We start from the raw sequence: 26492 nt of genomic DNA, 5'->3' as shown, positions 1-26492 counted from the left end.
ATATATATATATATATATATATATATATATATATATACATATATATATATATATATATATATATATATATATATATATATGCACATTTATTAGTTTGCATACTTTTATAGTAACTTAAATAATTGCAAAAAATTAAATTATGACTGTATACATAAGATAAGCACACATATACGTTATATTAGACAATCGTGAGGAAAAGGAAATGATTATATTTTGTCTAATAGTCACAAATATTCAATAATAATAATTCTCAGGAAATTTCTCTGTCCGTAGTGAAATTAGAATATACTTTGTGATGCTTTCGAGTGGCTTTCACTGTCTTTTCCATTTTACAGTGGAGTGGCTACACGGCGAAGAATCTCTAAATAAAACGCCTCTTCCGGTTCAGTCTGTAAACAGTGATCTCATCCCTAATCTTGCTCCGTCTGCCTTTAGTAGTATCTCACAGCATGTGCGGCGCGCAGTCTTCAGAGAAATGACCGTGGACACAAATATATTGTTCTCGTTACCTTACGATCCGCCCGTTCTTTTGACATAATGACGAGTAGATGGGGGTCATTGAGTTAGCCTGGAGCATGCTAGCATGCTAATTAGCCTGTAAAGGGGGCAAACGAGCAGCTGCCTGGTGCAAGCTCTGTTAAAGCTGCTTTAAAGTGTTTTTCACCGGGTTTTCTGCTTGGAGAATAATGGAAGGAGTGCTTTACAAATGGACAAACTATATGACAGGTAAAAGTGAATGGCACTGTGAACACTTGAGCTGCAGTCAGACAGGACACTGAATGCACAAGATGTACTCAGTTTGAATGATGATGTCTGTATACGACACAGAGCTGCTAATATATGCAACTTTGTTATATTGCGTTTTTTTAATTGTTTCTTTTCTTATACGCTGTATGTCTTTAAGGTGTTTTTGAATGTCAAAGCTCCATGTTAAGTTAGAGTAGCCTAATATACCAAATATGTCATTTGTCAAACTTCCTTTCCTGTCATGTGATGGTATGATACCTGATCGTATAGAGTAACAAGACTAGTCATAAATCTCAAGTTTAGAATATGCAGAAATTGCATGTTTTGTTTGATTTAAATGTGTGTGTGTTAAATCTAATAATAATATTTTATGAAAGGATGGCAGCCAAGGTGGTTTGTGCTGGACAATGGCATTATTTCATACTATGATTCAGAAGATGACGTGTGTAAAGGCAGCAAAGGCAGTATTAAGATGTCAGTATGTGAAATTAAAGGTGAGATGATCGTTTATCTTATCAGCAAAACTCTGCTATCTTCCTTCCATTCTTTACGAGAAAAATAAACTGGTTATGCGTATGTAGTAGGGATGCACCGATACCACTTTTTAAGGGTCGAGTACGAGTACCGATATTTTTTTCCTGGTACTCGCCGATACCGATACCGATGCCTGTTGTACTGGGGGGTTTTCTCGTTTTATGTGGCAATTTTCTAAGAACAACACAATGAGACTAATGAACAAATCAGCATCTTTATTTTCAACAACTTAAATAAACTTAAAAAAATAAATCATTCTTATTGTGCTTATCACAAATTTTCAAAGCCCAAATTTCACAGTGTCCAATAACCTCCAAAGGGCAAAACCAAGGACATAATTAATGTAATTTTTACCTGCCTGTCACAAAGTTGTCAAAGTTCTAAAGAAATCACAGACAACAAGACAATCAAATTTGTCATAAAGTGCCAAAGAAATCACAGAACAAATGTTTAACATAACACTGAGTAACAATGTAATCACAGCCGAAAGTGTAAAGTGAAATATTAGAGTGTACTATTAAATCTAGCAACACTATAACTGCAGGAAGAGTGCTCATAAGAATTAAGAAATATAAGCTAAGGATATACGTGAGGTATCGGTCTTTGGTATCGGGGTATTTTTACGAGTACGAGTACAAGTACATGAGCTTGGTATCGGGCCCGATACCGATACTGGTATCGGTATCGGTGCATCCCTAGTATGTAGTTTTTTTACTTCCTCATGTTTGTTCCAGTTCACCCAACAGACAACACCCGTCTGGAGCTGATCATACCAGGGGAGCAACATTTTTACGTGAAGGCTGTGAATGCAGCAGAAAGGCAGAAGTGGCTGGTGGCTCTGGGGAGCTCCAAAGCTGGACTCATTGACACTAGAACCAAAAAAGAAAGGGGTAGGCTTCTCTGAACATTTTCTTATCTTTTCATATCATTGGTCTTTTATTATTCCCTTATGCCTTCTCATAGCAAAAGACTCAACTCACAGTAAATGATTGGTAACTTTATAATAACTAAAATAAACTAACGTTTTCTTAAATTTTCATCTTCATGAATAATATATAATTTTAAATATTTGGTTATTTAAAATTTTTTTCTTTTTACATTTTTACAAAACAAAACTACATTTTAATATGGAATATGTTGTTATGTACTTCTATAATTATAATAACAGTTATTATGTCAGATTTTAATCCTAATAATAAATAAATAATAACAGCAATGATAATAATTATTAATTTTATAAATATTGTTGATAACATAATTATTAAATGCCCAAAATAATAATACACATTGTTTTATTAGCTGATTTGTACATACTATATATACACTATATAGGTTAAATTCTCATATTTCTTACAAATATTTTAGCATCATTATATATTTTTTAATATAATGGTATTCTGACGTAGTGATTTGAATAATTAGAATACATTTTTCTTGATATAGATATATTTATTGTGTGTGTATGTGTGTATATTGTTATGTTAGATGCAATTTATTGTTTTGGCTGCACTAACACACACACACACACACACACACACACACACACACACACACACACACACACACACACACACACACACACACACACACACACACACACACACACACACACACACACACACACACACACACACACACATGTAGTGTTTCCATGTTTTATGGGGACTTTCCATAGACATAATGATTTTTATACTGTAGAAACTGTATATTCTATTCTCTTACACTAACCCTACCCCTAAACCTACCCATCACAGAAAACTTTCTGCGTTTTTACATTTTCACAAAACATCACTTAGTATGATGTATAAGCTGTTTTCCTCATGGGGACCAAAACATGTCCCCACACTAACAAGGATTTCAGATATTGCCATCCTTATGGGGACATTTTGTCCCCATAATGTAGGGTTTACCAGGCCACACACACACACACACACACACACACACACACACACACACACACACACACACACACACACACACACACACACACACACACACACACACACACACACTGAATTAATGTTTCCTAGTTGAACACCAGTAATCCTGACTGCTACACAATAAGAAGGGCCATTAACAGTTGCATTTCCTCTCCTAATGGGTTTTTACAGATATAACAGAAACCACAGAATCACTGAAAACCAAGATGTCAGAGCTGCGTCTGTACTGTGACTTACTAATGCAGCAGGTGCACACTATTCAGGAGTCTGTGGAACAGGAAGGAGAATCTACTGGGGCCAGCACTGAGGTTAGACACTCACTCAACTGTTTTTTCATTCGAACCACAGTAATCACAGCAATTATTGCAGATAGGTGGATCTGATATATATAAAAAAGGTTATCATAGAAATCTAGTCTTTTAAACCAAATGGTTGTATTTTCTGCTATATTTCCCAGACAAGGAATGAAGCGTCCTCATTACTGAGTGCCACCTGTGAAACCTTCATCAAAACACTGGAAGAATGTATGAAAATCGCCAATTCCAAGTTCCAGACTGACATGTTGCAATCCAGTCCATCTGATTCCATAATGTCCCCTGTGTCCCCCTCTCCCATCCAGATGTCTCGGGTAAAGACACAAGCACAAATCACATACAGTTTACCTTCATTTTGTTTATTTTCACCTGGATAAAGTTCCTTTAGCTATTTTTGTGTAATTTGGTCATTTTATTTGAGATATAAGTTATTTGGTTGAATCTTACAATATCATGTCTAGGTCATATTTGAACCCAAAATCAATAGGGGAAAAAATATAAAGAATATGTATATAGGAAAAAACAAAGAATATGTAGCTTGGTTTTTTTTTTTTACTTTACATTTGCATTATTTTCATGTCAATTAAATTAATTTATCAATTAAAGTAAGCAATTTCTGAGAATCATTGTTTAACACGGATATTTGAAATCAACCTAAACAAACACACACTTCCCTTCATTTCTCCACCCCCAAAATGCACAAACACGCAATGCAAGAGTGGATGTCTCTTTGTCATAGCTGAAGCGAAGCACAATAAAGCTTTGCGAAAAATAAAGCAAAGATAACGAACATAAACATACAGTACACGAGTATATACAAGCAATAGTTCGTTGTTAGTCGACAGCAGCACACAAAACTCAAAACCAATGTTACTTGCGTATGGAGCAGAAATAACACAACCTTGGCGTCCGCTTAGGTCTCTTCAGTGCTGGATAGCTTTTCTAATATTAACGCAGGTCCTAAAGCTCTTGCCTGATCATAACCCTTCTTTTCCCAGTGATAATCTTACTGTGCGTTCACACCGGACGTGAATAGCGCGTCAAATTCGCGTCTACCGCGTCTAGTTTGATGCTTGACCACTTTGTGTTAATTTGAAAAGTTTGAAGCGTAAAAACAAAAGTTTGAAGCTAAATATACGTGCGTCAGAGGCGAAAGATTCAAAAGTTTCGAACTCCGTTGGCGGCCATCTTTTTACAAGATGTCTGTTGTTGATGGGTCAATCATCGACAGAGTCACCGCTCTGTATTTGCTCTGGAGAGTAGAACAGCGGCGTAGGGATCATCATCGCTGTATTTGAGTCCACCAGACCCTTCGGAGGCGAACCCAGTTCGGCGAGTTTCACCATTTGCTCCAGGAGCTATGCCTGGATGACGGCCGCTTTCAGCGCTACTTCCACCTGTCCCGCGCCCAGTTCAATGACCTGCTGTCCCGCATTGGAGCAAGGATCACCCTCGCCCTCACCCACCTAATCTGTAATTTATTTTTGTTTTGATGATAAATGGAGCCATCCTAGGCTACTACAAAAGTGATCAAACTGTCCTGTTTTTTTTTCCCTCACACAACACTGTCCAGACACGAACTATGTTCTTGCACTAAAGTAAAGTTATGTTGGTTCTCTTTACATTAGAATAATAATAATGTTTCATATAATCTAGATTAGATATGGAATAAATAGCATACAAAATTAATGTTCATATATTAAAATCAAGTTTTTATGTGGTAAAATATTTACTTCACCACGTGACAGCAGCAAGCTGGCTCCTGATTGGTTAACGCGGCGCGAATTTGACACAGAAGTTCAGATTTTTCAACTCGGGCGGCAGACGCGAATTCGCGTCAATCGCGTTAATGCACAAAAAGCACAAAATAAATAATTTTAATAATTTGTAACGCGCCAGACGCTCTATTCGCGTGAACTTGACGTGCGAATGAGGCGAATTCGCGTCTACCGCGCCACGCTCTACGCCTCATTCGCGCTGCAGGAATTTTTTACGCGCGTAACACGTCTTTGCATTGACTTAACATTGAAATCACTCGCGCTAGACGCTCTATTCGCGTCCGGCGTGAACGCACCATTATGAGCATTTCTCTTTTGTAATGTCTCTCAGCCATCTCTCCTTCTACAGTCTCCCTTCAAATCTCCCTCTTGCTCACTCTCTCCTCCCCCATCATGAGTGAACACGCCCCCTACTGCTGATTGGCTACGAGTCTGTTGTGCTGCTAGATCCTATCCACTTTCCAAAGGATTTTCAAAGAAATTGCTTACTGCACCTTTAAATTAAGCACATTTTTATCATATAATTAAATCTTTGCCTATTTAATAATTTATATTTTTTCACATTAATTTAATGAAAATATGTTTTGCATCACAGTAATGAGAACTGGAAGGGTATATGCCTTAACTGAAAAGGACTCCATTTTGTTTATGGAAAATAAATTACAAAATGTTTAATTTTGGGCAAAATATGACTTCGACATGTTCTTTACTCACCCATTTATTGGGAAGATGTATGACAGTGCTATTTTAGTATTATTTGTATGTTACAGTATTTATCAATAATTTGAATTTATCATTTATTTTTTTGTCATTTTTTACTTCAGCTTATTTTATTTCAGCTAGTTGCCAAGATAATGTTTCTAGTTTTCGTTTTTCATGCAATATTTGTATTTTTTTTTTAATTTCATTTTATTTTAGTTATTGAAATAGTTTTGGTTAGTCAGTTTTAACCATAACACCACTGGTCTGGCATGTGAATGTTCATAAATTTTAAGTCTAACATGTATTATTCTTATTGCGTAGATGAAGCGGTCGATCAGCCATCCCGGCACCTACAATTATGAAAGGTACACAATGTTTACAAAACACACAGACTTCTTGTTTTCAGTCCAGACAGCTTACGCTGTTATTTTCTGAGTGGCTATAAATGCAGGTGCTTTTTTCCTTCAAGGTCGAGCTTGCCAAAAGAGTGCATGGCATTGCAGAAGTCCACCCAGAGGCGGATGCGGACATGCTCCGATACAGAGGCTCACAGCGACAGAGGGGCCGAGGATATGGAGCGTGAGTCTCACGCACGCACGCACGCACGCACGCACGCACGCACGCACGCACGCACACACGCACACACACACACACACACACACACACACACACACACACACACGCACACACACACACACACACACACACACACACACACACACACACACACACACACACACCATTGAACCTACACACAGATCAGATTCAAGGCCTGAGTCACCTAAATGCTTAGCTTGCTCCAAATTTTGTTGCTTGAGCATTCACTGAAGCTTGAATAAATTATTATTGTTGTGGTTGGCCCTAAAAATGATCGGCAGTAACATAAACAAAAGTGATGACTTTACCTCTTGTCTTTTTCACAGGCTTGATGTTTCACAGAGCCAACATCAACGGTGACTCCACTCCGAGTATCCCTGAGGAGGTTGGAACGAGCACAAAGTTCCTGTCGGAAACTGACACTCCGGAATCTGACCTTTCCCTCTGAACCATGCAAAAGCGATTATGAGATGGGGAATAAAAGGAAAACACGTACTGCTATGCAGTCAAAGATTGCAGCATTGTATAGATGGATTTTACTTCTAGTGTTGTATTTCTTGATGAAGAATTCGGCGGCACTTTATAAAAACAGATGATGAAGAAAAAAGTCTGATTTGAATGTTTATACTCTTCCAGGTATTTTAAGAAATTCGTTTGCCTTGATGCTAAGATGTTTTTCCTTTTTTTGTGATACATAATTATTACTGTATCCCTTCAGTGAAGAGTTGAAGATGTTTGTACTGGATTTTTAATGTGTTGTGCAGTTGCCTTTGTTAAATGGGAACCTTGCTGAAAAGGTTTTTGTTACTGTGCCATGGGGTTGTGCGTATGTGCTGACATTAACTTCAAAGATTTGGTTTTTTATTCACTCGGCATGCAGTGTTCATTAGTTTATGATGCAGAATACATTTATTTATTTTTGTATGTCACTAGAGTCCGTCCCGTCCCCCGTTTTGGCCTTAATTCTTTGCATGGAGGAATTTGATCTATTAATTATTGTAATGTTTGGTAAAAATTATTAAAAAGATTTAGCAAGATTATTAATTATTTTATCTCCAAAAATAGAAGTGGGTCTGGTTACACTTTACAATAAGGTCCCATTAGTTAACGTTAGTTAAAGCATTAACTAACAATGCGCAATACATTATGTTACAGTATTTATTATTCTTTGTTCATGTTAGTTAATAAAAAATACAGCTGTTCATTGTTAGTTCATGTTAGCTCAGGTCTATTGAATAATATTAACAGATACAACTTTATATTTTATTATTGTAAATGTTGAAATTAACAAACTGATCAATGTGTCTTTTTTCAATGTTCATGTTAATTAATGCAGTTGATTAATGTTAACAAATGGTACCTAATTGTAAAGTGGATTTCATAAGTATGAGTTGTTGTTTTCTTTAAATATCTGTAATCATGTTTTCCTCAGACACTGAGGCAAAGAGAATTAATAATACATAAGAAACGTTTTCATGCAGTCATGTTTTTATTTGAGAGAAAAAGAGAGATCGCATGGTGTTGAATGACATTGAATAATTAGTTCCCATGTCACCTCACAGACAGCAGGCAGATCCCTGTAGAGCAACAGTATGTTTATCTACCTCTGGTCATCTGTGTTTGCCATCTGATTTCCACATGAAAACAGTCTATAATAAGTGATTAATTTCTCCAGAGGGAGATTAGCTTTCTCAGCGGGGAGGTTCTACTGCCGGCCATCACCAGCGGACAACCAGCAGGTGCAAATGAGCACTGGGAATCAGCACGAAGACTTGCTTTTCCCAAATGATAAATCTGTATCAACAAAGCAGAAATCCCCTGCTGTTTCTTGAAGAGTTGTGAAAAACAGTCATCATACACTACACAGAGCATGTGGTACTGCCTGTTATGGTAGCTGTTAATTTGTGGAACTGGCCCTCTGAACGGCAGGCTTGAAACTCAAACTTTTTAAAACAATCTTTTGGTTTTGGACTAAAGTATCGAGCAGAACTTAGTATTAATGCTGTCTGAATGAAGACCCTTGTGTATATCTTTAAAGTCAGTGGGGTTGTCGTACGCTGGTGTGACATCGAACTGAATTAAATGATATGGGGAGATTTTGCCTGACTGGAGAGATGATGATGCATGACTTTTTTCGTCCTCAACCTTTTCCTCCATTTTTTTGTCCTCTTTCTGCACATAGTTTGCATCTTCATGGCTTTCCTCTGTGCAAATGACAGTTTGAATAAAAGCATACATGTAAATACACTGCTTAAATATTAAGCCGCACAACTGTTTTCAACATTGATAATAATAAGAAATATTTCTTGGTCAGCAAATCAGCATATTAGAATGATATTAGAATGATATCTGAAGGATCATGTGACACTGAAGACTGTAATCTTGTAATACTGTAATAAAGACTGTAATAAAGACACTGTAAAGAGTAATGATGCTGAAAATTCAGCTTTGCCATCACTGTAATGAATTGCATTTTTAAAATATATTCAAATAGAAAACAGTTATTTGAAATTGTAATAATATTTCACAATATTTCTGTTTTTACTATATCTTTAATTAAATAAATGCAGCCTTGGTGAGCATAAAAGTCTTTTGAACAATATTTTGCAATATGTAACTGGGTCACTCCACTAAAAAGACTCCTGTGATGGGTTTATATACTGTATAATATAAAAAAAAATTATATATATATATATATATATATATATATATATATATATATAAACAGGCACATTAACCCTAACCCTAAAATCTGTCAGGATGATAGGAATGTGTCGAAATGAACAACATGTCCTACTTTAGTGAATGGAAGGCCAATGGGTCAAAAGAAGGTAAAACAAAGCCATTACGGAGGTCAAATAACTCCAATAAAAACATATATGTTATGTTACATAAAAAAGACATTTTTGAGAAAAGAAAAACTCAAAAAAATTCCTTTGTCAGAGTTTCCTCACCTTTCGAGTCATCTGTCACGACCTCTGTGTCTTCCTGGTACACGCACGTCTCTCCGTCGACCAAACCCATGATCTGTTCATCACTCTTTTGGAGATTCTTCAGCAGGAAGTATGTTCTCATGAGCCCTTTGCCTTTCACCTCGATCTCACCCCTCTCAGCGATCTCAAATATTCCTTTGTCCTTTAACACACTGTGGACAAGAAGTGATGTTCTGTTTAGTGCTTTTTTTAGATCTGGATTTCAGTGGCTACACACAGAAGGCCTCAGTGCTTTGTGATTGAACTTATCAAGACCTCACTTGTTTCTTATGCTCACCAAGGCTGCATTTATTTGATTAAAAATACAGTAAAAACAGAAATATTGTGAAAAATACTTACAATTTAAAATAACTTTTTATATTTTAATATAGTTTCAAATGTAATTTATTCCAGTGACGGCAAAGCTGAATTTTTAGCATCATTACCTGAGCCTTGTGGTGCTCAAATTTCATATTGTTAATGTTGCAAACAGTTGTGGTGCTTAATATTTGTTTTGGAAACCATGATATATCTTCCAGTTGAACGGTGGCTACTGCAGTTGAATTTTCCTATTGGAGGTTGTGGTTCTGCGTGACGTAAGCAGGCACCAGCTCACCACACCCTTGCCTACAGAGAGACGCTGGTCTCAGGTGCACAGGCTCTGCCCACTTTTCCAGCATTTTTCAAATATTGCCAGTGGGTGGAGTCAGGTTCTGACCAGGGGTTGAGTTACCCTTTCAGTAAAAGCACAGAAGTACTTGTTTTTTTTTTAAAGTACTTAAGTATCAAAAGTAAATGTCAATGCATTGTTTTATTATTGTTGTATGTAATACTTACAGTAACTTATGCCTCTGAATCTATGCCTGCCTACCTACCCTCATATCAAAATCAAATTTATTTCTAGAACACAGTTCCAGTAGTGGGATTGAATGTGAGATTCAATAAGTGCACTCAATTACGTCCGCAATGGTCTTGGACACCCAAATGGCTGTTCCCTCAAATAGTGCCATATTTAACGTTTTTTTTTTTTTTTTGGCTTTTACTATGAATATGTTAGCCTTACTGTTATCTATAAGCTAGTGTGCTCCAAAACAATGACAAAATTCACATTTAGAAGACCAAACCCAACGTTAAAAATGAAAATCAGGTTGATGTCAGAATCCAACATCAGATTGACGTTAATCTCCAACGTTGGACAGACGTTGTATTCTGGTTGAAAATTAGAAAAACGGGTTGACGTCAGAAACCAACATCAGTCGGGTTCTAACGTCAGTCCGACGTCGGGTACCGATGTCAATCTGACTTTCATTTCCAACCAAAATGCAACCCCTGCAACTAAAATCCTCCCCTGACTGACGTTACTACTTTCTACTCAAGGACCTTGTCAGAAATGTAGTGGAGTACAAAGTCAGAGATTTGTCTTTCAAATGTATAGTGAAGTTAAAGTAAAAAGTATCCAGAAAAAATAATACTCAAGTTAAGAACAAATACTCAAAAAGTGTACTTAAGTACTCAAGTAAAGTCCACCTCTGCATTTAGGCCATGTGACAATAGGAATTTAAACCCATTCAAAAACTAGCAATCACCTGTATGTGAAGGGGCTCACGTGTATGTGATCAGGGACTCCGTGGCTCTCCATTCGAGAGGCTGTATTGACAGTATCTCCAAACAAGCAGTACCGTGGCATCTTATCACCTACAACACCCGCCAAAACTGGACCGGTGTGCAGGCCAACTCGGATCTAGATTGACAATAAATCAATTAATTAAACAAATTACAAGAGCATATTGAGCCTCTATTTACATAGAGCCGACTGTTTAAACACACACATACCTGTATGGGCTGTCCTGTGATAGGGCTAGTCACCTCCTTTGCAGCAATTCTCATACCGAGGGCAAAGTTTGCCACCCGCTCCGCATGTGTTTCTGTAGGAACGGGCACACCGCCAACCACCATGTAAGCATCACCTATCGTCTCTACCTGTTGTGAGACAGTATCGTTTTGTTAACTTTTTTATTTCATTTTTTTCTCTTTGATTTATTGGCAGTGAATTATCCAATACATTTTGAAGGTTTTCCTTTTAATTTATGTATAAATAATAACGTGATTTATATAAATAAAGTATATATCAAATATATTAAATTATAAAATAAATTCATATCAAAATATATATTAATTATTAAAAGAAAATAATGTAGAGTTTAATAAATATACAAAATATAATCAAGTCACTATATATATATATATATATATATATATATATCTATATATATATATATATGTGTGTGTGTGTGTGTGTGTGTGTTTATATATATATATATACAATATATATATATATGTATATATATGTGTGTATGTATATATATATATTTAGTGACTTGCTTTATATAAATAAGAAATCTATTATGTTAAATATAAAATAAAGTAATATCATTCAATTATATTAAATATTACAAATATATATCATTTAACATTAATTTAATATATAATCAAATAAAATCATGTGTGCGTGTGTGTGTGTGTGTGTGTGTGGGCTGGTAAACCCTACATTATGGGGACAAAATGTCCCCATAAGGATGGCAATATCTGAAATCCTTGTTCGTGTGGGGACATTTTTTGGTCCCCATGAGGAAAACAGCTTATAAATCATACTAAGTGATGTTTTTTGAAAATGTAAAAATGCAGAAAGTTTTCTGTGATGGGTAGGTTTAGGGGTAGGGTTAGTGTAAGGGAATAGAATATACAGTTTGTACAGTATAAAAATCATTATGTCTATGGAAAGTCCATATAAAACATGGAAACACTACGTGTGTGTGTGTGTGTGTGTGTGTGTGTGTGTGTGTGTGTGTGTGTGTGTGTGTGTGTGTGTGTTTCTGTGTGGATAGATGGATAGATAGATAGTAAATAATTGGAACAACTAATCCCACACAAACCTTATAGACAGTATGAATGTTTGTAAGACGATCAAATCTGGAATACATTGCGTTGAGCATGTTGACTATCTGAATGGGTTCGCAGGCTGCGCAGATGTTAGTGAAGGTGACCACATCACTGAAAAGGATGGTGCACACTTTGAATTCACCTGAAAGATTAACAGAAAGAGCCTGATCATGTAAAGAATGGAAAATGACAAGTTTAAGGGTGTTCCGTAGGGTGTTCCTCTGGTTTCTTTACCTGCCTCTACTCTTTTGCCCTCTTTAAGCTGGTTGGCAACGTGTGTCGGCAGCATGGCATAAAGGAGCTTTTCTGATTTTTGCTTCTCTATCTCTAAGTTGCGTGAGAGGATTCTTAACTCCTCCTTCTTCCTCTCTAGCTGATTGGAGAGCTCGATCTCTGCCAGCCTCTGCTGGTTGAGCAGGATCAGATCTCGCGTGGTGTCGTGCTGGGCGATGTCTGCCAGGTGAAGACCCCTTTCCTCCAGTTCTTGGAGGCTTCGTAGCTTAGGAGAGCATAGATAGATCATGCAGTTCATTGACTCCATCCACATCATCTGTCCTAAAAACACACACGCATGCAAATTAATCATCAACCAATAGGATATGCAAAAAAGTTTGCGAATTTACATAAAATATCATTTTACACAACAATTTTAAACAAAAATTTCGGAAGTAACAAAGGTACTTGACTAAACCACTTTTCTTAATCAGAATCGGTCTTCGCACATAATAGCACAATTATCAAGTGTAATAAATCTCTGGATTAAATACCTCGCAGTTTGAGGGTGGCCTGGTTTTGCAGGATCTCTGGTAACATTTCTCTCCTGGTCTTCAGCACAAACTGGCTGTTGATGAACTTTTTGATGCTGTGGATGTTGCAGGTGACCTCTGGGTGAACAATGGTGAAGTATTCATCCAGACGGATACCTGAGGTCTGCAGTCCGGGAACAAACTTCTGAATGTTGACACCTGTGTGCTTCACCACCAGCTAAAAAGTAAGGGTTAAAAATGACTCAATGTGTTTAGCATTTGAAATATTAATAAAAAGAAATGCAGAGTTAGGGCCGGTTCACACATAACTTGTGAGATGCAGGTCAGTGGAACGAAAAAAGTGTTTAAAAGTTGAACTTATTTTAACTTGAAAGTTGTGTGTTTGCACGTCATGCACGAGATGCTGCAAAAGAAGCGAGACGCAAGTGCAACGGTTAAAGTTGTCCGTCTAGCACGTGTTTACTTGGAAAAACAATGGAAAACTATTGCAGAGAAATGAAAAAATTTACTCTGTGTGAACTGGCCCTTTTACTTCCTTACGTTTTGATCAAAAACGATGTGAAAGGGAAAAGCATTACAGAAGGCTTGTTCGTCAATCCACAGTCTTTTTGGGTAACTGGGTGTGAATGATTGCCGCAGATTGCCTTAAGAGAGATACAAATGTAAAACTTTTCATTCATGTAATACTTGAAAAACATGCCAAATCAGAAAAAAACATTATGTTTTATAGTGGGGTCCAACAAAATGTAATTTTTTAAAATAGTTTTATTTATATTTAATATAGCTTTTGTTGTTATATTTTTAGTTTTCATGTTAATTTTAGTTACATTTTTAGTCATCTCATTATGTGCTTGTCATTTTATTTACTTTAAATATTGCTATGTAGGTTTAATTTATTTTTATTTCGGTTTTTGTTTTATTCATTTTTTATTTTCAACATATAAAATATTTTAGTTATTTTTTTTAAATATACTAATATTTATATAACTATATTTATATTTTATTTTAATTCAGATTTATTTCAATTGCATTTCCCTAACGTTATCCACAAATGTTTGCCTAACGTTATATTCTAGCGTGGGTGGGCGATATTGCAAACATGTCGTATCGGGTTTTTTCAGGAAAATCACGAGTCACGATTTTATCACGATTCTTTTTCATGTTGGGTTTACTATTTTCCAAGGGACTGAGTATTACAGCCAAACTACTGCGCCCGTGCCGGAGTCCGTGCTGGTGTGTCCGTGCCGGTGTCCATGCCTGTTCTGGTGTCCGTTCCTGTGCCGGACTCCGTGTCCGTACCGGTGTTGGTGTGTCCATGTTGGGGTGCACGTGCCGGTGTCCGTGTTGGTGCCAATGTCCAAGCCGGTGTCCGTGTAAGTGTCCGTGGTTGGTGTGTCCGTGTCGGTGTCCGTGGTTGGTGTGTCCGTGTCGGTGTCCGTGGTTGGTGTGTCCGTGCCGGTGTCGGTGGTTGGTGTGTCCGTGCCGGTGTCCGTGTAAGTGTCCGTGGTTGGCGTGTTTGTGCCGGTGTCCGTGCCTGTACTGATCTCCGTGTCAGTGCCGGTGCCTGTGTCCGTCCGTTGGTGTGTACGTGTCCGTGTTGATGTGTCCTTTCCTGTGTTGGTATGTCTTGTCGGTGCCGGTGTGTCTGTGTCGGTGTGTATGTGTCCGTGCCGCTTTGTCCGTGCCGGTGTGTACGTGTCCGGTATCCGTAGCTGTGCCAGTGTCCGTACCGTTGCCGTTCTCAGTGTCAGTGCCAGTACCCGTGCGGGTGTCCATGCCGGTGCCAGTGTCCATGTTGGTGTGTCCGTGCCGGTGCCCATGTCGGTGTTGGTGTGTCCGTTTCGGTGCCGGTATCCGTATTTGAGCCAGTGTCGGTACTGGTGTCCGTGCCGGTTTCTGTATTCGAGCCAGTGCCAGTGTTGGTACTGGTATCCGTGACATTATGTCCGTGTCGGTATGTCCATGTTGGTGTGTCCGTGCCGGTGCCTGTGCCCGTGCCGGTGCTGATGTGTCCTTGCTCAATGCTACAAAACAAAATCTGACAGAATGGCGCAGTCGGATAGATCAAATGAACGTCAAGTATTGTAGTTTATTTAACCAATATTATCACTTAAATATATATTCTATTATATAAATAATTTGAAACAAATTTCCATGACTTTCCAAAAAACATTCTGGGTTTATTTATTTTTCCAAAAGTTTTCAAGGCCTGGAAATTGCTATTTTAAAATTCCATGACTTTTCCAGGGTTTTCATCAATGTACGAACCTTTGATTTTCCCCCTAAATCCTTTAAAACGTTATTTAAAACACATACAAAGTAAATTAGTTATTTTGAACAGTTTTCTTGTAATTAATGCAAATGTGCTGTACAGTGGCAAAAGCAAAAACAGCAGTTAGTGTGACTGAATATCTGTCAAACCTTGGCCCAACATGACAATGCTCCTCACAATCTCCCATGGAGATCGTTTCCTTGGACACAGCTGCAGATTGGCATACCTGGCCTTCATCCTTTTCATTGTCTCTTCCTTGTCCTGTTGATATAGCAGTAGTCATGGTTACATATTTTCAAACATGTTACTTACGATTTAAAAATTACAAAGACAGCAGACAGTTGAGAGTCTAGACCTACTTAAACATTCATGATGTTTCTGAAACTGATTTAAGAGTCTGATCTTTGAGCAGGTAAGACTACTTGAAATGTTAACACTCCTTTATTGTGTTAAACATGATAATGGAACATGATAAAGCAACTGATATGCACTTTGAAAAAGAGCACTTTAAAAAAAAAAAACCATTCAACATCATAGAGATGTTCAAATATAATTTACAAGAGAAACACACAACAGTTCCATATCTTCTGCAATGCAATCTTCCTGGACTTACACACCTCTTTCTCTGCTTGTATTTCCTCTTCACTGCCTTTCTGAGCCTTTCTTTTGGCCACCTTTTCCTTCTGTACCATGTGGAAAACCACATGTTCCTTCTTTCCAGTGCGCTCATCTTCTTCAGACTGGTTCAGAATGGTCATAGTAACCTCACTGTCAAAGAAATCCTTCGCCACAGCCTCAATAATACCTGGCCAACAATTATAAATACAACATGAAAAAAAGAAAAGAAAAAGTAATTGATAAAATGTGCTTATGATCACAAAGAAAATTATTTAATGTATAGTCAGATTAGCAGATTAAAGAAACATATTTCCACATTGAAAATATAGCTATTTAGTGTACAACCTAAATGCCAAAATATATTACAAAATTTGCATCAAATTTTGCCTCAGGAGGCATTTTAAAACCTGTTTTTGGACTAAATTCAAAGATTTAAAATATGTTTGGACTATTTAAATATATTTAGATATTAATAAATATGATTTTTTTTTCAAACAAAAAAAGAAGAAACATAAGTAGGCTAATTAAATTGTATTGAAATATATGTATACATATATTTTCACATCTATATTAACAAAATATTAATATGCTATCTAAAAAATATATTTTGCTGATTGGGGTTACTGAGAGCTTTATGCCTTTCATGTTAAAACTCTCACCTGGCACAATATGATAAAGTCCTTTCCTGTCTGAGTAATAGTGAAGAAGAATTCGGCCATCATCCATCCGCTCCACGCGAAAGGACGGAGCATTCATGGCCTAAGTAAAAAGGTGTGCCAAGTTAAAAACCATGATAAGTTCATAGTTTTTATTTCATATGTACTCAAACATTTGTACAAACAAAACACTGAGCCAACATCAAGTGTCATTGTAAAACATTTGCAAAGGAAGTAGGCCTATAATAAATGGACTGAGATTACATTTGGACTGAGATTAATTTTTAATTAAGCACCGTACGATTCACATAGAACATGTTTTTGAGTTCCACTGTGCTGCATTTTTTTATTGTTTTTCGATGTCTTTTGTCTTGAACATGACACGGCATTCTAAAAACGAAGTTCAACTTTTTTTTTTTTAAACGTGTCTCTAGAACTTTTTTCTGTACACTGACCTGCATCTCATGTTTTTGCTTTTAAAATATTTGAGTTTTGAGAAATATTGAGTATTCTGACCTCATAAGATAATGCCAAATAACTGTGTAGAGCATCCAGATTTTCAATGAATTCCACCAGGTTTCCACCGAGAGTCCGCAGCATAGTGTCATATCCCGACATCTTACAAAAGCTGAAAAAGTATTCTCCAAACAGCTTCAAAACCACCTCGGAGGAGACATCTAGAAGAAAAATTAAACAGAACTTACATTCAGGCAGCAGTTCAATTAGGGTCATTGTGAGACCATGAATGGAGTTCATTTGTGTGTGGAGTTCACCCACTCAGAGATTCACACCTTTCCTTGTCCACTTACTCTCAGTGACATATTGGAGGACAGGTTCAGGACATTAACCATCATGATGCCCAGTAGACTATTCTCAGTAGGGACATAGTTAGCACTCTCTCAGACACTTGACCAATGTCTGCAAGTCCCCAAGGACATTGTGAATACAAAACAATTGTGAGGCTTTCACGGTATACTCGCTCTTTCTTTCTATATTCTTTTCTCAAAAATATATACACAGATACATAGACATTTAAAAGTGGATCCAAACAAAAACTGGCCTTTTAAAGAAGTGAAACATTCTGGTGAGTCAGACAAAGTCCCTAACCAGCTGTTGAAAGAAGGTTCCTTAGCTGACATATGCCAACATAAATGAAAAAATAAACACAAATACATAGATCTAAAACTTGCAGTTACAGGGAACAATATCATACTAAGATTCTTAATACAAAATGATGCTCACCCAGCATTTTACAAGCCTCTTGCACTAAACGAAGAGTGATGAGATCGTCGTAGACTTCATAGGTCATAAACGTCTCCTGGACCCCGGCCATTAATCTAGGAAAGATTTTGTTTAGTTGAAACATACTACAAATCTCTCCATGATTTCTTTACACATTTACATGTGTTGTATACAGACCTCAGTTTCTCCCATGTTTCTTCTCCAAACCTTTCAATGACCAGTGACTTCAGACAAGTATTGATAAAGCCGTACTGGGAGACAAACACACCGTTAATTGAAAGCTGCTGGAATACTGTACATTATGTGGTATACTAGCAAAAGTTTATTTACTTACCATTTCTCCAAACCACAAACAAACTAATCCCAAACTTGTAGTCTTTATACTATCTCCACACTGAGCAGTAGGAGATGCACTTTAAATGATGGTGTGTAGATTATGTAGACTCATGTAGATACACAGACACTCCCACTCAACCAACTCTTACATAGATTAATGCATGCCCACATACACACATCTGATGATAAGGAAATCACTGCTCACTCAACTAGGGGAACAGGGATGCATTTTAAAGAGAATGTTTCACTTTGCAATTAATATAATATTCTCATATTGGAAACTCTAACCTGTTACATTTGTAGAAAGGCCTATACCATAAATTCAAGTGCCCATATAATGCTTTTTCGAATATTCCCTTTCATAGAGGGTGTAATCTGTCTGTGAATGTAAACGGTCTGCAAAGTTGTAAAGTTGAAAGTGCACAATAAATAAATTTCAACTAATCGAACCACCTAAATGAGTAGTCTGGAATTTCAGTCTCGCTTCCGTGACCTGCATAAGTAAAGCGGGAACACATTTGCATAATGCCCACCTATGGACTTCATTGCGCTGCCCCCGTACAACGTCTACTTTGACCCAACCTCAAACACTGTAGCTGGTTGGTGCTTTGTTCATGTCGAGAAGACGCTGTTCTCTGCTCTGCAAAAGCAAATTCCAACTTCCAAAGGATGAGGATGTGAAGAGTCAGTGGTTAAAATGACCACAGCGATACAACAGCCTCTTGACGATTGCTTCTCACATCTCCATGAGGTCTAAATGGGATTTACGAAATGCTTATCCGTTAAAGATGGGACTTTATTTGGACCAACTTGTTTCCCAGAATCACAACCTGTAAGTATGATTAATTATTGATCTATATATTTTCTACCAGGTGTTCAAAATACGTAGTTTTGTGTAGGTCTCCGGCTAACTGGCTAATTCGTGTTATTACTGTCTTACTGAAATAGTTATGCTGTGGGCCCAATATTACCAAAAATTGTGTCCATTCATGCAGATTGTCTGTTGTTCTTACTCATTTGAATAATTATAAAGGATAGAGCAAGATTTGTTTTACAAACTTTGGTAACACTTTATTTCGATAGTCCACTTTAGACATTCTACTAACTATAAGTAACTTTGCAACTACATGTCAACAAACTGTCATTAGAGTATTAGTAGACTGTCTGGCTTAATATCTGCTAACACTTGATTTTGATGGTCCCCCGACTGATATTCTACTGACTATAAGTAACTTGGCAACTACAAGTCAACTAATTCTACTAACCCCAACCCTAACACCTAACCATAACCTAACAGTCTACTGACAGTCTACTACAGTCTACTAATACTCTAATGAAAGTTAGTTGAAATGTAGTTGCAAATTTACTTATAGTTAGTAGAATGTCTAAAGTGGACTATCGAAATAAAGTGGAACCCAAACTTTGATGTTACATCAGTCATTCACGTTAGTGTAACGTATGCGCTGTTATTGATACAGTTAATAATAAAGTTATGCTGATGGTGAGGAATTACAATTGCAACATCTCATATTGCACCTCAAAATCGTATCGCTTAGAAACGTCCTGTTCAAGTCGTCCTTGCGATGGAGGTTCAGGTTGAATAACTAGTTCTTCCAATGTTTCTTCATCGGACTCACCCTCAGATTGATATGGTAAAATCGACACCATCGTTACTGTCTTTACAGTGTGTACAATCTCTGAGCTTTAGGAAGCATCCGGAGCTAAAGTTCAGTTATGGTGATGTGCATTTCGTCACACACTGGCAGACAAATCACAACAGACTCACTGGGCCATCTTACCAATCAGAGCAGAGCCGGCTCCTTAAAAGAAGGGATTACATAATGGAGACTGAATCTTCGGACATGTCGTTGTACATGCATGTGAGAATGTGAGATTCGTTGTGAGAATCATTGTACAGTCTATTATGTGAAAATGTAAAAAAATGTTTTACCTTGATGCATGAATAGGCTACCTGCTGTGGGATACATCCACAAAAAAACAAAAAGCAAGCTTTAAAATAGCATAATAGGGGCATTTTGAGTGTTTCAGTAGATCAATGATGCTTGTTTTGCTTCAATGCTTCAATGACAAGTTTCTAAATGGTTTCTCTTTCACTTTAAACTCCACCAATTGAAAACTTTGTTTTTGATGGAAAGTACAGTGCATAACCAACCAGTCTTTTAAACAAGAGTGGAACAGAATACTTCAGACATTTGGGGAAAATCTATAATTACACTGCCTTCCCTTACACCTTAACCCACCGTCAATAGGTTCTGTGAGTTGGAGAGAGTTAAATAAAAATGAACAAATATAGCGGAGAAAGGCTAAATATTAATGCAGCCTGTTCCTTCATATCAAAATAGGCTATATTTGTCAATATCTTACCGTAGCTACAAGTTATATATGTATAGTATAGCTATGTATTTTGATGTATTATATCAGAATAATAGATTTAAGTTCTATTGTTTAAGTTCAAATTTTCCATCTTGGAAATGAGGAGGATAAGAGACATTAGAAAAATCTGAAATATGCCCTATGGAAGTCCAGGGAAACTTTCGTGGAAACTAGTAAAAACTCCGCATGCAGGAGGATGCAATAAAAACCGCTGGTATAGTTCTTGAGTATCACAGTTGCTACACAGTAGCAAGTCTGGGCATATCCTTGAGAAAGCACCGTAAGATGACACCTTGGGTCACTTTTAAGTGTTTACTGAAGACCTTTGGACTCCCTATTTTACATTTGATAGTTAATTGCGTTGGGAATCTACCTTCAGGTGCAATAAAATCTAGTTTAAAAGCTGCGTTTGCTGACGCTATAGCCGCAGTGTTTTGACTTTCGTCGCATTGACAGACGAGGCGGAATCAATCAGACAAAATCAATCGGACAAAATCAAGGTAAGATTCGATTATTTTTTCAGTTTCTGTCCCCTTTTTTCTTTATGCAAGTGAATGCGCCCTCTTCCAAATGCAAAGTTATTAAAGTAGGTCAGACTTTGAATCAGGCAAAATATAGACCTAGTGAGATGCCACACTCAAGACAATCTTAAATTAATCTCTAATGACAGTTCATTTCGGTTAAAATAATAGATTATATCATAAATTAGTCATGCTGGTTTTACTCTGGCGCAGACAGTTGTTTATTCCGTTTTTTAAACATAAATTCTAAATGTTTTTTAAACTAAATAAACTACTGATCTATGTGTTTTTGTAATTCAGTGGTGATATAATATTCCTTTCATTCAGGTGTATTTTTTAACAAAGGTGATCGTCTTGTGACGTGTAACCTGTTCCTTTACTTTGCGCATTTCACGATAGCCCAATCATTGTCTTTTAAGATTAGGCTACTATACAAAGTTTTTTTTTTTACTTATGTTATAAAGACTGTTTGTGCTGCTGTTCCGTATTTTTTGTCATTTAAACTAATAGATATGAGCAATTATACTTTTTTAGTGTATAGCCTGCATATCTTCAAATAGACGAAATGTCTTGACAATTGAATACAGATGATACAATAATTTACCCATTGAAGCTTAACATATTAATGAGGCTATGTAAAAAAAAGGTAATTTTTATTACTAATTTTTTTTTAACATAATATTTCAAGTTTCCATGGATAAATTATTTTCAGGGAAAACATACAGAGATAAGTATAAAATTGAAAAACAGTAAAAAGTAAATTTATTTTGCTGATAAAATATGATATTGTAAGCCTATATGAAGAAAGGACTGCATCCTACTTGAAGTTTCAAACTGATAGAGTAGGCTACATATCTTGCTGCGCAAGCAACAATTTTTATTTCAATTTTATTCCTTCCTTAGATGTTTTGTGAAACTACTCTGTGGACCGTAGGATGCGACAAGCATCTTCAAACAACCAGGGATCCGATATGCCTTATGGAAATCTCATCGGGGAGATCTGTTTCCATTGAGGACGTGAGTGGAGAAGGATGGATATCTGAACACCAGACTCCATCTAAACAGAATCACAGGATCACCAGTATGCCACAAACGACAGCCAAGAGCCGAATCTTTAACTCTGAAAAATTCTGGACCTTCCTCCAGTTCAAGACATCCACACCAGCATGATGAGGACAAGAGACCATGATGTGTCAAAAAGACTTTTTAAAAAGAACTTGCACATTGAATATGTTAATGTATCATATAGTAAGCATTTTTATACTTTTATTTAGTAGTAAAGAACATTAATGTGAATTCTATTTATTAATGAGAAATTAGGTAGGCCTACTTGTTTCTTTAGGCACATTGTTGTACGTAAAATGTCAGGCATCTGCTGTTGCTTTGAATTTCCACCAGAGGGCAGCGATGAGTCACTGGCACCGTAATTAAACGCATGTGTTGACCAAGCAGCAGTTTGTAGCATATTACTGTAGGCTGAGCTGGTCAGATCTGACTATTTTGCGCAGGAATTTAACAAATACAATATTAAGTAAACATCAATCCAAACTAAAGTTCAGCTAAATGTTTAATTGTTTCTCCTGCTTTAAAAACAAACAAAACTAAACTACATATGATTATGTAGACATGTATTTGCTTAAATGTCACTTTATGGGCTTTATAATGAATGTTTGAGCCAGGTTTAAAATGCAGCAATGCTTTATGTGTTTATGTTTACAGCTAAATTGAAAATGCATTTTAAGTGTCTTTCAAGACATGTATGTAATAAATATGGTTTATAGTTTATTAATACAATGTTCCAATTGTAGCTTCCAATATCTTTAGTTAGTATATATATAATTTAGTTACAATCTCTTTGTTCGAAAGACAAATAGACAAACAAAGGTCAAACAAATAACCTTTATGAGCAAAGAATAAAAACAGGGCATGTTCACTTCATAAATATAAATGAAAATGCGTTATTGATGAGAATTCACACATCAAGGATGGCAGAAAAAAATATGGCAGATCATTAAAAAGGGATTGAGGATGCCAAATTTAATTCATAAGGGGTTTGTTTGTTCGGCCCAAGATTTCGGGATACAAAGTGCCCCCTCTGATCATTTGCATTGAGGCCTTGAAAGAGCTCAGATTTGAACACAAACACGCTCTGGCATGATCTAATTAGTCTATTTTCAAAACCTGGATGTCACTTTCAACTTATCATGTTGTCCTCATTAAATCAAATAATGGCAGAAACATAACCGAAAAGGTAATCACAGCTGGCCTCACACTGGTCTACATTTACATCTATTCTGCAGGCCTGAAAACGCAAAGTTTTGAAAATGGGTTTCAACGTTTTGGTGTTACACAATGTACTGAAAACAGAAAAGCTTTTTCCGTGCTTACTGGTCCAAGTCAAATCCAAACCCAAGTTAACCCTGCCAAAATTGTACTGTACTAAGTCTTGTAGTACAAACGTTTAATTGCAATGAAAACTGTAACAAGCAATTTTGAACATGTTGCGTCAAGCAAACATGCAGTGCATGCAACAAAATCTGACAACAACAGCAAGCAACACCTGTGACAACATGTTTTGATTCACCAAAGGCTTTTGAAGGATAAACGTCCATTGGAGGCAGTTCGTCCCTTTGGGATATTGATAGTCAAGCACAAAAGTCCAGCCTTGATCCCAAAGGAATACTTACAATCTCCTTTGAAATCCATTGGCAATCCAGTGAGACTAAAGACCAACGACACCAAGCAATGAAGGTTACTGAGAAAATAATTCAAAGCGGAAACGTTTGAGTCTTTAACGTGACCCAACAGACTGTATCTGGCAAAACATCCCCAAGTGTCTTTTATAGGTTCATAAAGTCATTTCTAAGACATAAGATGATATTAACACAAAGGTGAGGAGAGCAAGGACTGAAGAACTCAAATCAAACCGAAGGACATCCTTTTCATTCTTCTCATTACAACCGTGTTTTCTTTCTCTCCTCCATCAAACTGAGCCTTGGACACACCTGAAAGGAGAAACACACTCATTAAAAGGTTTTCCCCTTAAACTGTCAATTTTTTGTGTTTGCCAGGTCCGTCTAGAATGCGTTTGTCCTAAGGGATGTAAGTATGTTCAAGGTTATAGAAGCACATTCTTCAAAGAGAATTTAATCAAACTCTCACTGTATTTATTTCCATGCCTTCGTTTTTATGAGAGACTGAAAGAGAATATGAATATAGAAAAAAGCCTTTGAATAAAGGCCTATAGTGCACACTATGTAATATCAGATCAGTTAATCATGTTACTGTACGCTACAAAGCTCCCCCTCCACCAGCGCCCGCAGCCTTGACCTTGTCTGTCCTTATTCACATCCTCAGTTCAGCAAATGAGTTTTATTACAGGTGACAGCTCAGATTCATGCTTCCAAGATACAGGCAGAGACAAAAAGGGAGAGACTATATAGACTCTAACGCAATAATATTATGACACATTTCCACACAGTTTAATAGATTGATTTGAGGTAGTTGTACTGATATGTAAAATTCATCTTAATTCAGTGAGCTCACAGATGAAACAGACTCTTTAAAGTGTAAATGAAATCAAAATTGACTGCATTTAGTTTCTTAATACACAATGGTCTTATGCGATCAGGCATTCAAATGAATGTGAATGCTTTGTGGATAGCTTTCTCCAGTTTTTTGACTCTTTGATTGCAAATGCTGTTGTGATGTTCGTTAAGATTTCAGCATCAGCATTATTTGTGCCTCAATACAAGTTAAGCTCCATCGAAAGCTTTTGTGACATAATGTTGATGACCAAGTTATGGTGAGGCACTTATAATGAAAGGGAATGTGGCCAATTTTTGTAGGATTTTTAAAGCAGCTCTGTAAGATTTTTTTGAAGAAATTTATATTTTTATTCAGAAAGGATGCATTACTTTTATTGAAATTTTTATCCTTTAATCCTGAGATTTAAAAACAAAATGTATCATGGTTTCCACATAAATAATAAGCAGCACAAAACCTTTTTAAATATTGATAATAGGAAATGTTTTTTGAACACCATATCATAGTATTAGAATGATTTCTGAAGGATCATGAGACACTTAAGCTGGAGTAATTCAGCCTTGCTATCACATTATGATATATTTAAACAGGAAACAGTTCTTTTAAATTGAAATAATAATTGACAATATTATTGTTTTTACTCTATTAAAAAAATAATTTTTAAATTTAAATAAATAAATTATTTAAAAAACATAAAAAAACATGCCTTTTTTAATGGTAGTGTATGTGTAGCTGTAAAAAAATGTTCAGCATTTTTTTTGGTTGGTTTAAGATTTTAGGCACATATATTGTCATGAAAAAAAATTTGTAACAGAAAGGGTTTAGTAAGTGCATTTTTTTCACACTAAAACCATGTTAACACACTATACTATTGAAAGGGAATATTTTAATGATAACTGATTGGCCCCATTCACTTCCATTTTAAGTGCTTCACTGTAGCCTGACCTTCAAATCGAATAGAAACTTATAGGTTGACATGTGCACGTACAAGATATAAGCGTGTTTCTGTTTAATTATACAGTTTACATAAATGTTTCTGCAGCAGCCTTGGACCACACTTTTATTTGAAATTACATCAGCAGAAGACACAGCACAAGCAAAGGGTGGAAAAAAAACTGTGGCTTAGATTATCCTGCCAGCTGACATTGAGAAGTGCAAGAACAAAGCACACACTTTCTTAGGCAATGAGGACTTCAAGGCTCTCTCTTCTACCTAGTGTTTTAGCTTCACTACGCAGAGAGGCCTTGAGGCAAAGGATCATCCAGATCTCACTGCAAAATACAAATAGACGAATGCACAAAACTTCAAAATATGTCCCTGCACTTTGGTGAAGGAGAAAATGCTTTTGACCTTTTTCGACTGATTATATATGGTTTTGTGCAGGTGAATAACTAAACATTTTATTGTGCTATTTGTGTGAGATTTAAAAAAATCAAAAATCATTTGCAATATGATATCTTTTGGTAAATTGCATGTCCCCATTTATCAACTTTTATATTTAACCCTTAAATGCATGAATGTTTCGCTAATCATTAATACATATTCGGGTCTTTATCTAACATCACAGATCTATATCTAACATACAACACTCTCCTGATATTAGAGTAACAATTTCA

The 26492-nt window shown here is 36.5% G+C and overlaps 2 protein-coding genes and 1 long non-coding RNA gene across 3 annotated transcripts; 2 read left to right on the top strand and 1 right to left on the bottom strand.

Annotated features, from left to right (window-relative positions):
* The first annotated feature begins 377 nt into the window (after positions 1–377).
* Positions 378–8084, top strand: plekha3 (pleckstrin homology domain containing, family A (phosphoinositide binding specific) member 3). Its single transcript, XM_077203644.1, has 8 exons — positions 378–726; positions 1125–1241; positions 2016–2171; positions 3393–3529; positions 3679–3849; positions 6337–6380; positions 6485–6594; positions 6939–8084. The coding sequence occupies exons 1-8, from the start codon at positions 687–689 to the stop codon at positions 7058–7060; spliced, it is 897 nt and encodes a 298-aa protein (XP_077059759.1). The 5' UTR covers positions 378–686; the 3' UTR covers positions 7061–8084.
* gucy1b2 (guanylate cyclase 1, soluble, beta 2) lies at positions 8081–18843 on the bottom strand. The gene is made up of 15 exons (XM_077203643.1): positions 18414–18843; positions 18257–18330; positions 18080–18174; positions 17354–17514; positions 16841–16940; positions 16181–16368; positions 15713–15824; positions 13832–13935; positions 13292–13508; positions 12759–13079; positions 12518–12666; positions 11418–11564; positions 11171–11325; positions 9567–9757; positions 8081–8816 (listed from the first exon to the last, which is right to left on the bottom strand). The coding sequence occupies exons 1-15, from the start codon at positions 18414–18416 to the stop codon at positions 8584–8586; spliced, it is 2250 nt and encodes a 749-aa protein (XP_077059758.1). The 5' UTR covers positions 18417–18843; the 3' UTR covers positions 8081–8583.
* Positions 18844–21041: 2198 nt separating this feature from the next.
* Positions 21042–23124, top strand: LOC143712106 (uncharacterized). Its single transcript, XR_013194995.1, has 2 exons — positions 21042–21309; positions 22234–23124. It is a non-coding gene; the product is annotated as an uncharacterized LOC143712106 (long non-coding RNA).
* The last annotated feature ends 3368 nt before the right edge of the window (positions 23125–26492 follow it).

This window comes from Siphateles boraxobius, unplaced genomic scaffold (assembly GCF_051911475.1).
Source record: "Siphateles boraxobius isolate OS27281-9 unplaced genomic scaffold, OSU_SipBor_1 5, whole genome shotgun sequence".
Lineage (NCBI taxonomy): Eukaryota > Metazoa > Chordata > Actinopteri > Cypriniformes > Leuciscidae > Siphateles > Siphateles boraxobius.
Note: the sequence above shows the minus strand (reverse complement) of the source record. Positions and strands in the feature narration are given on the sequence as shown.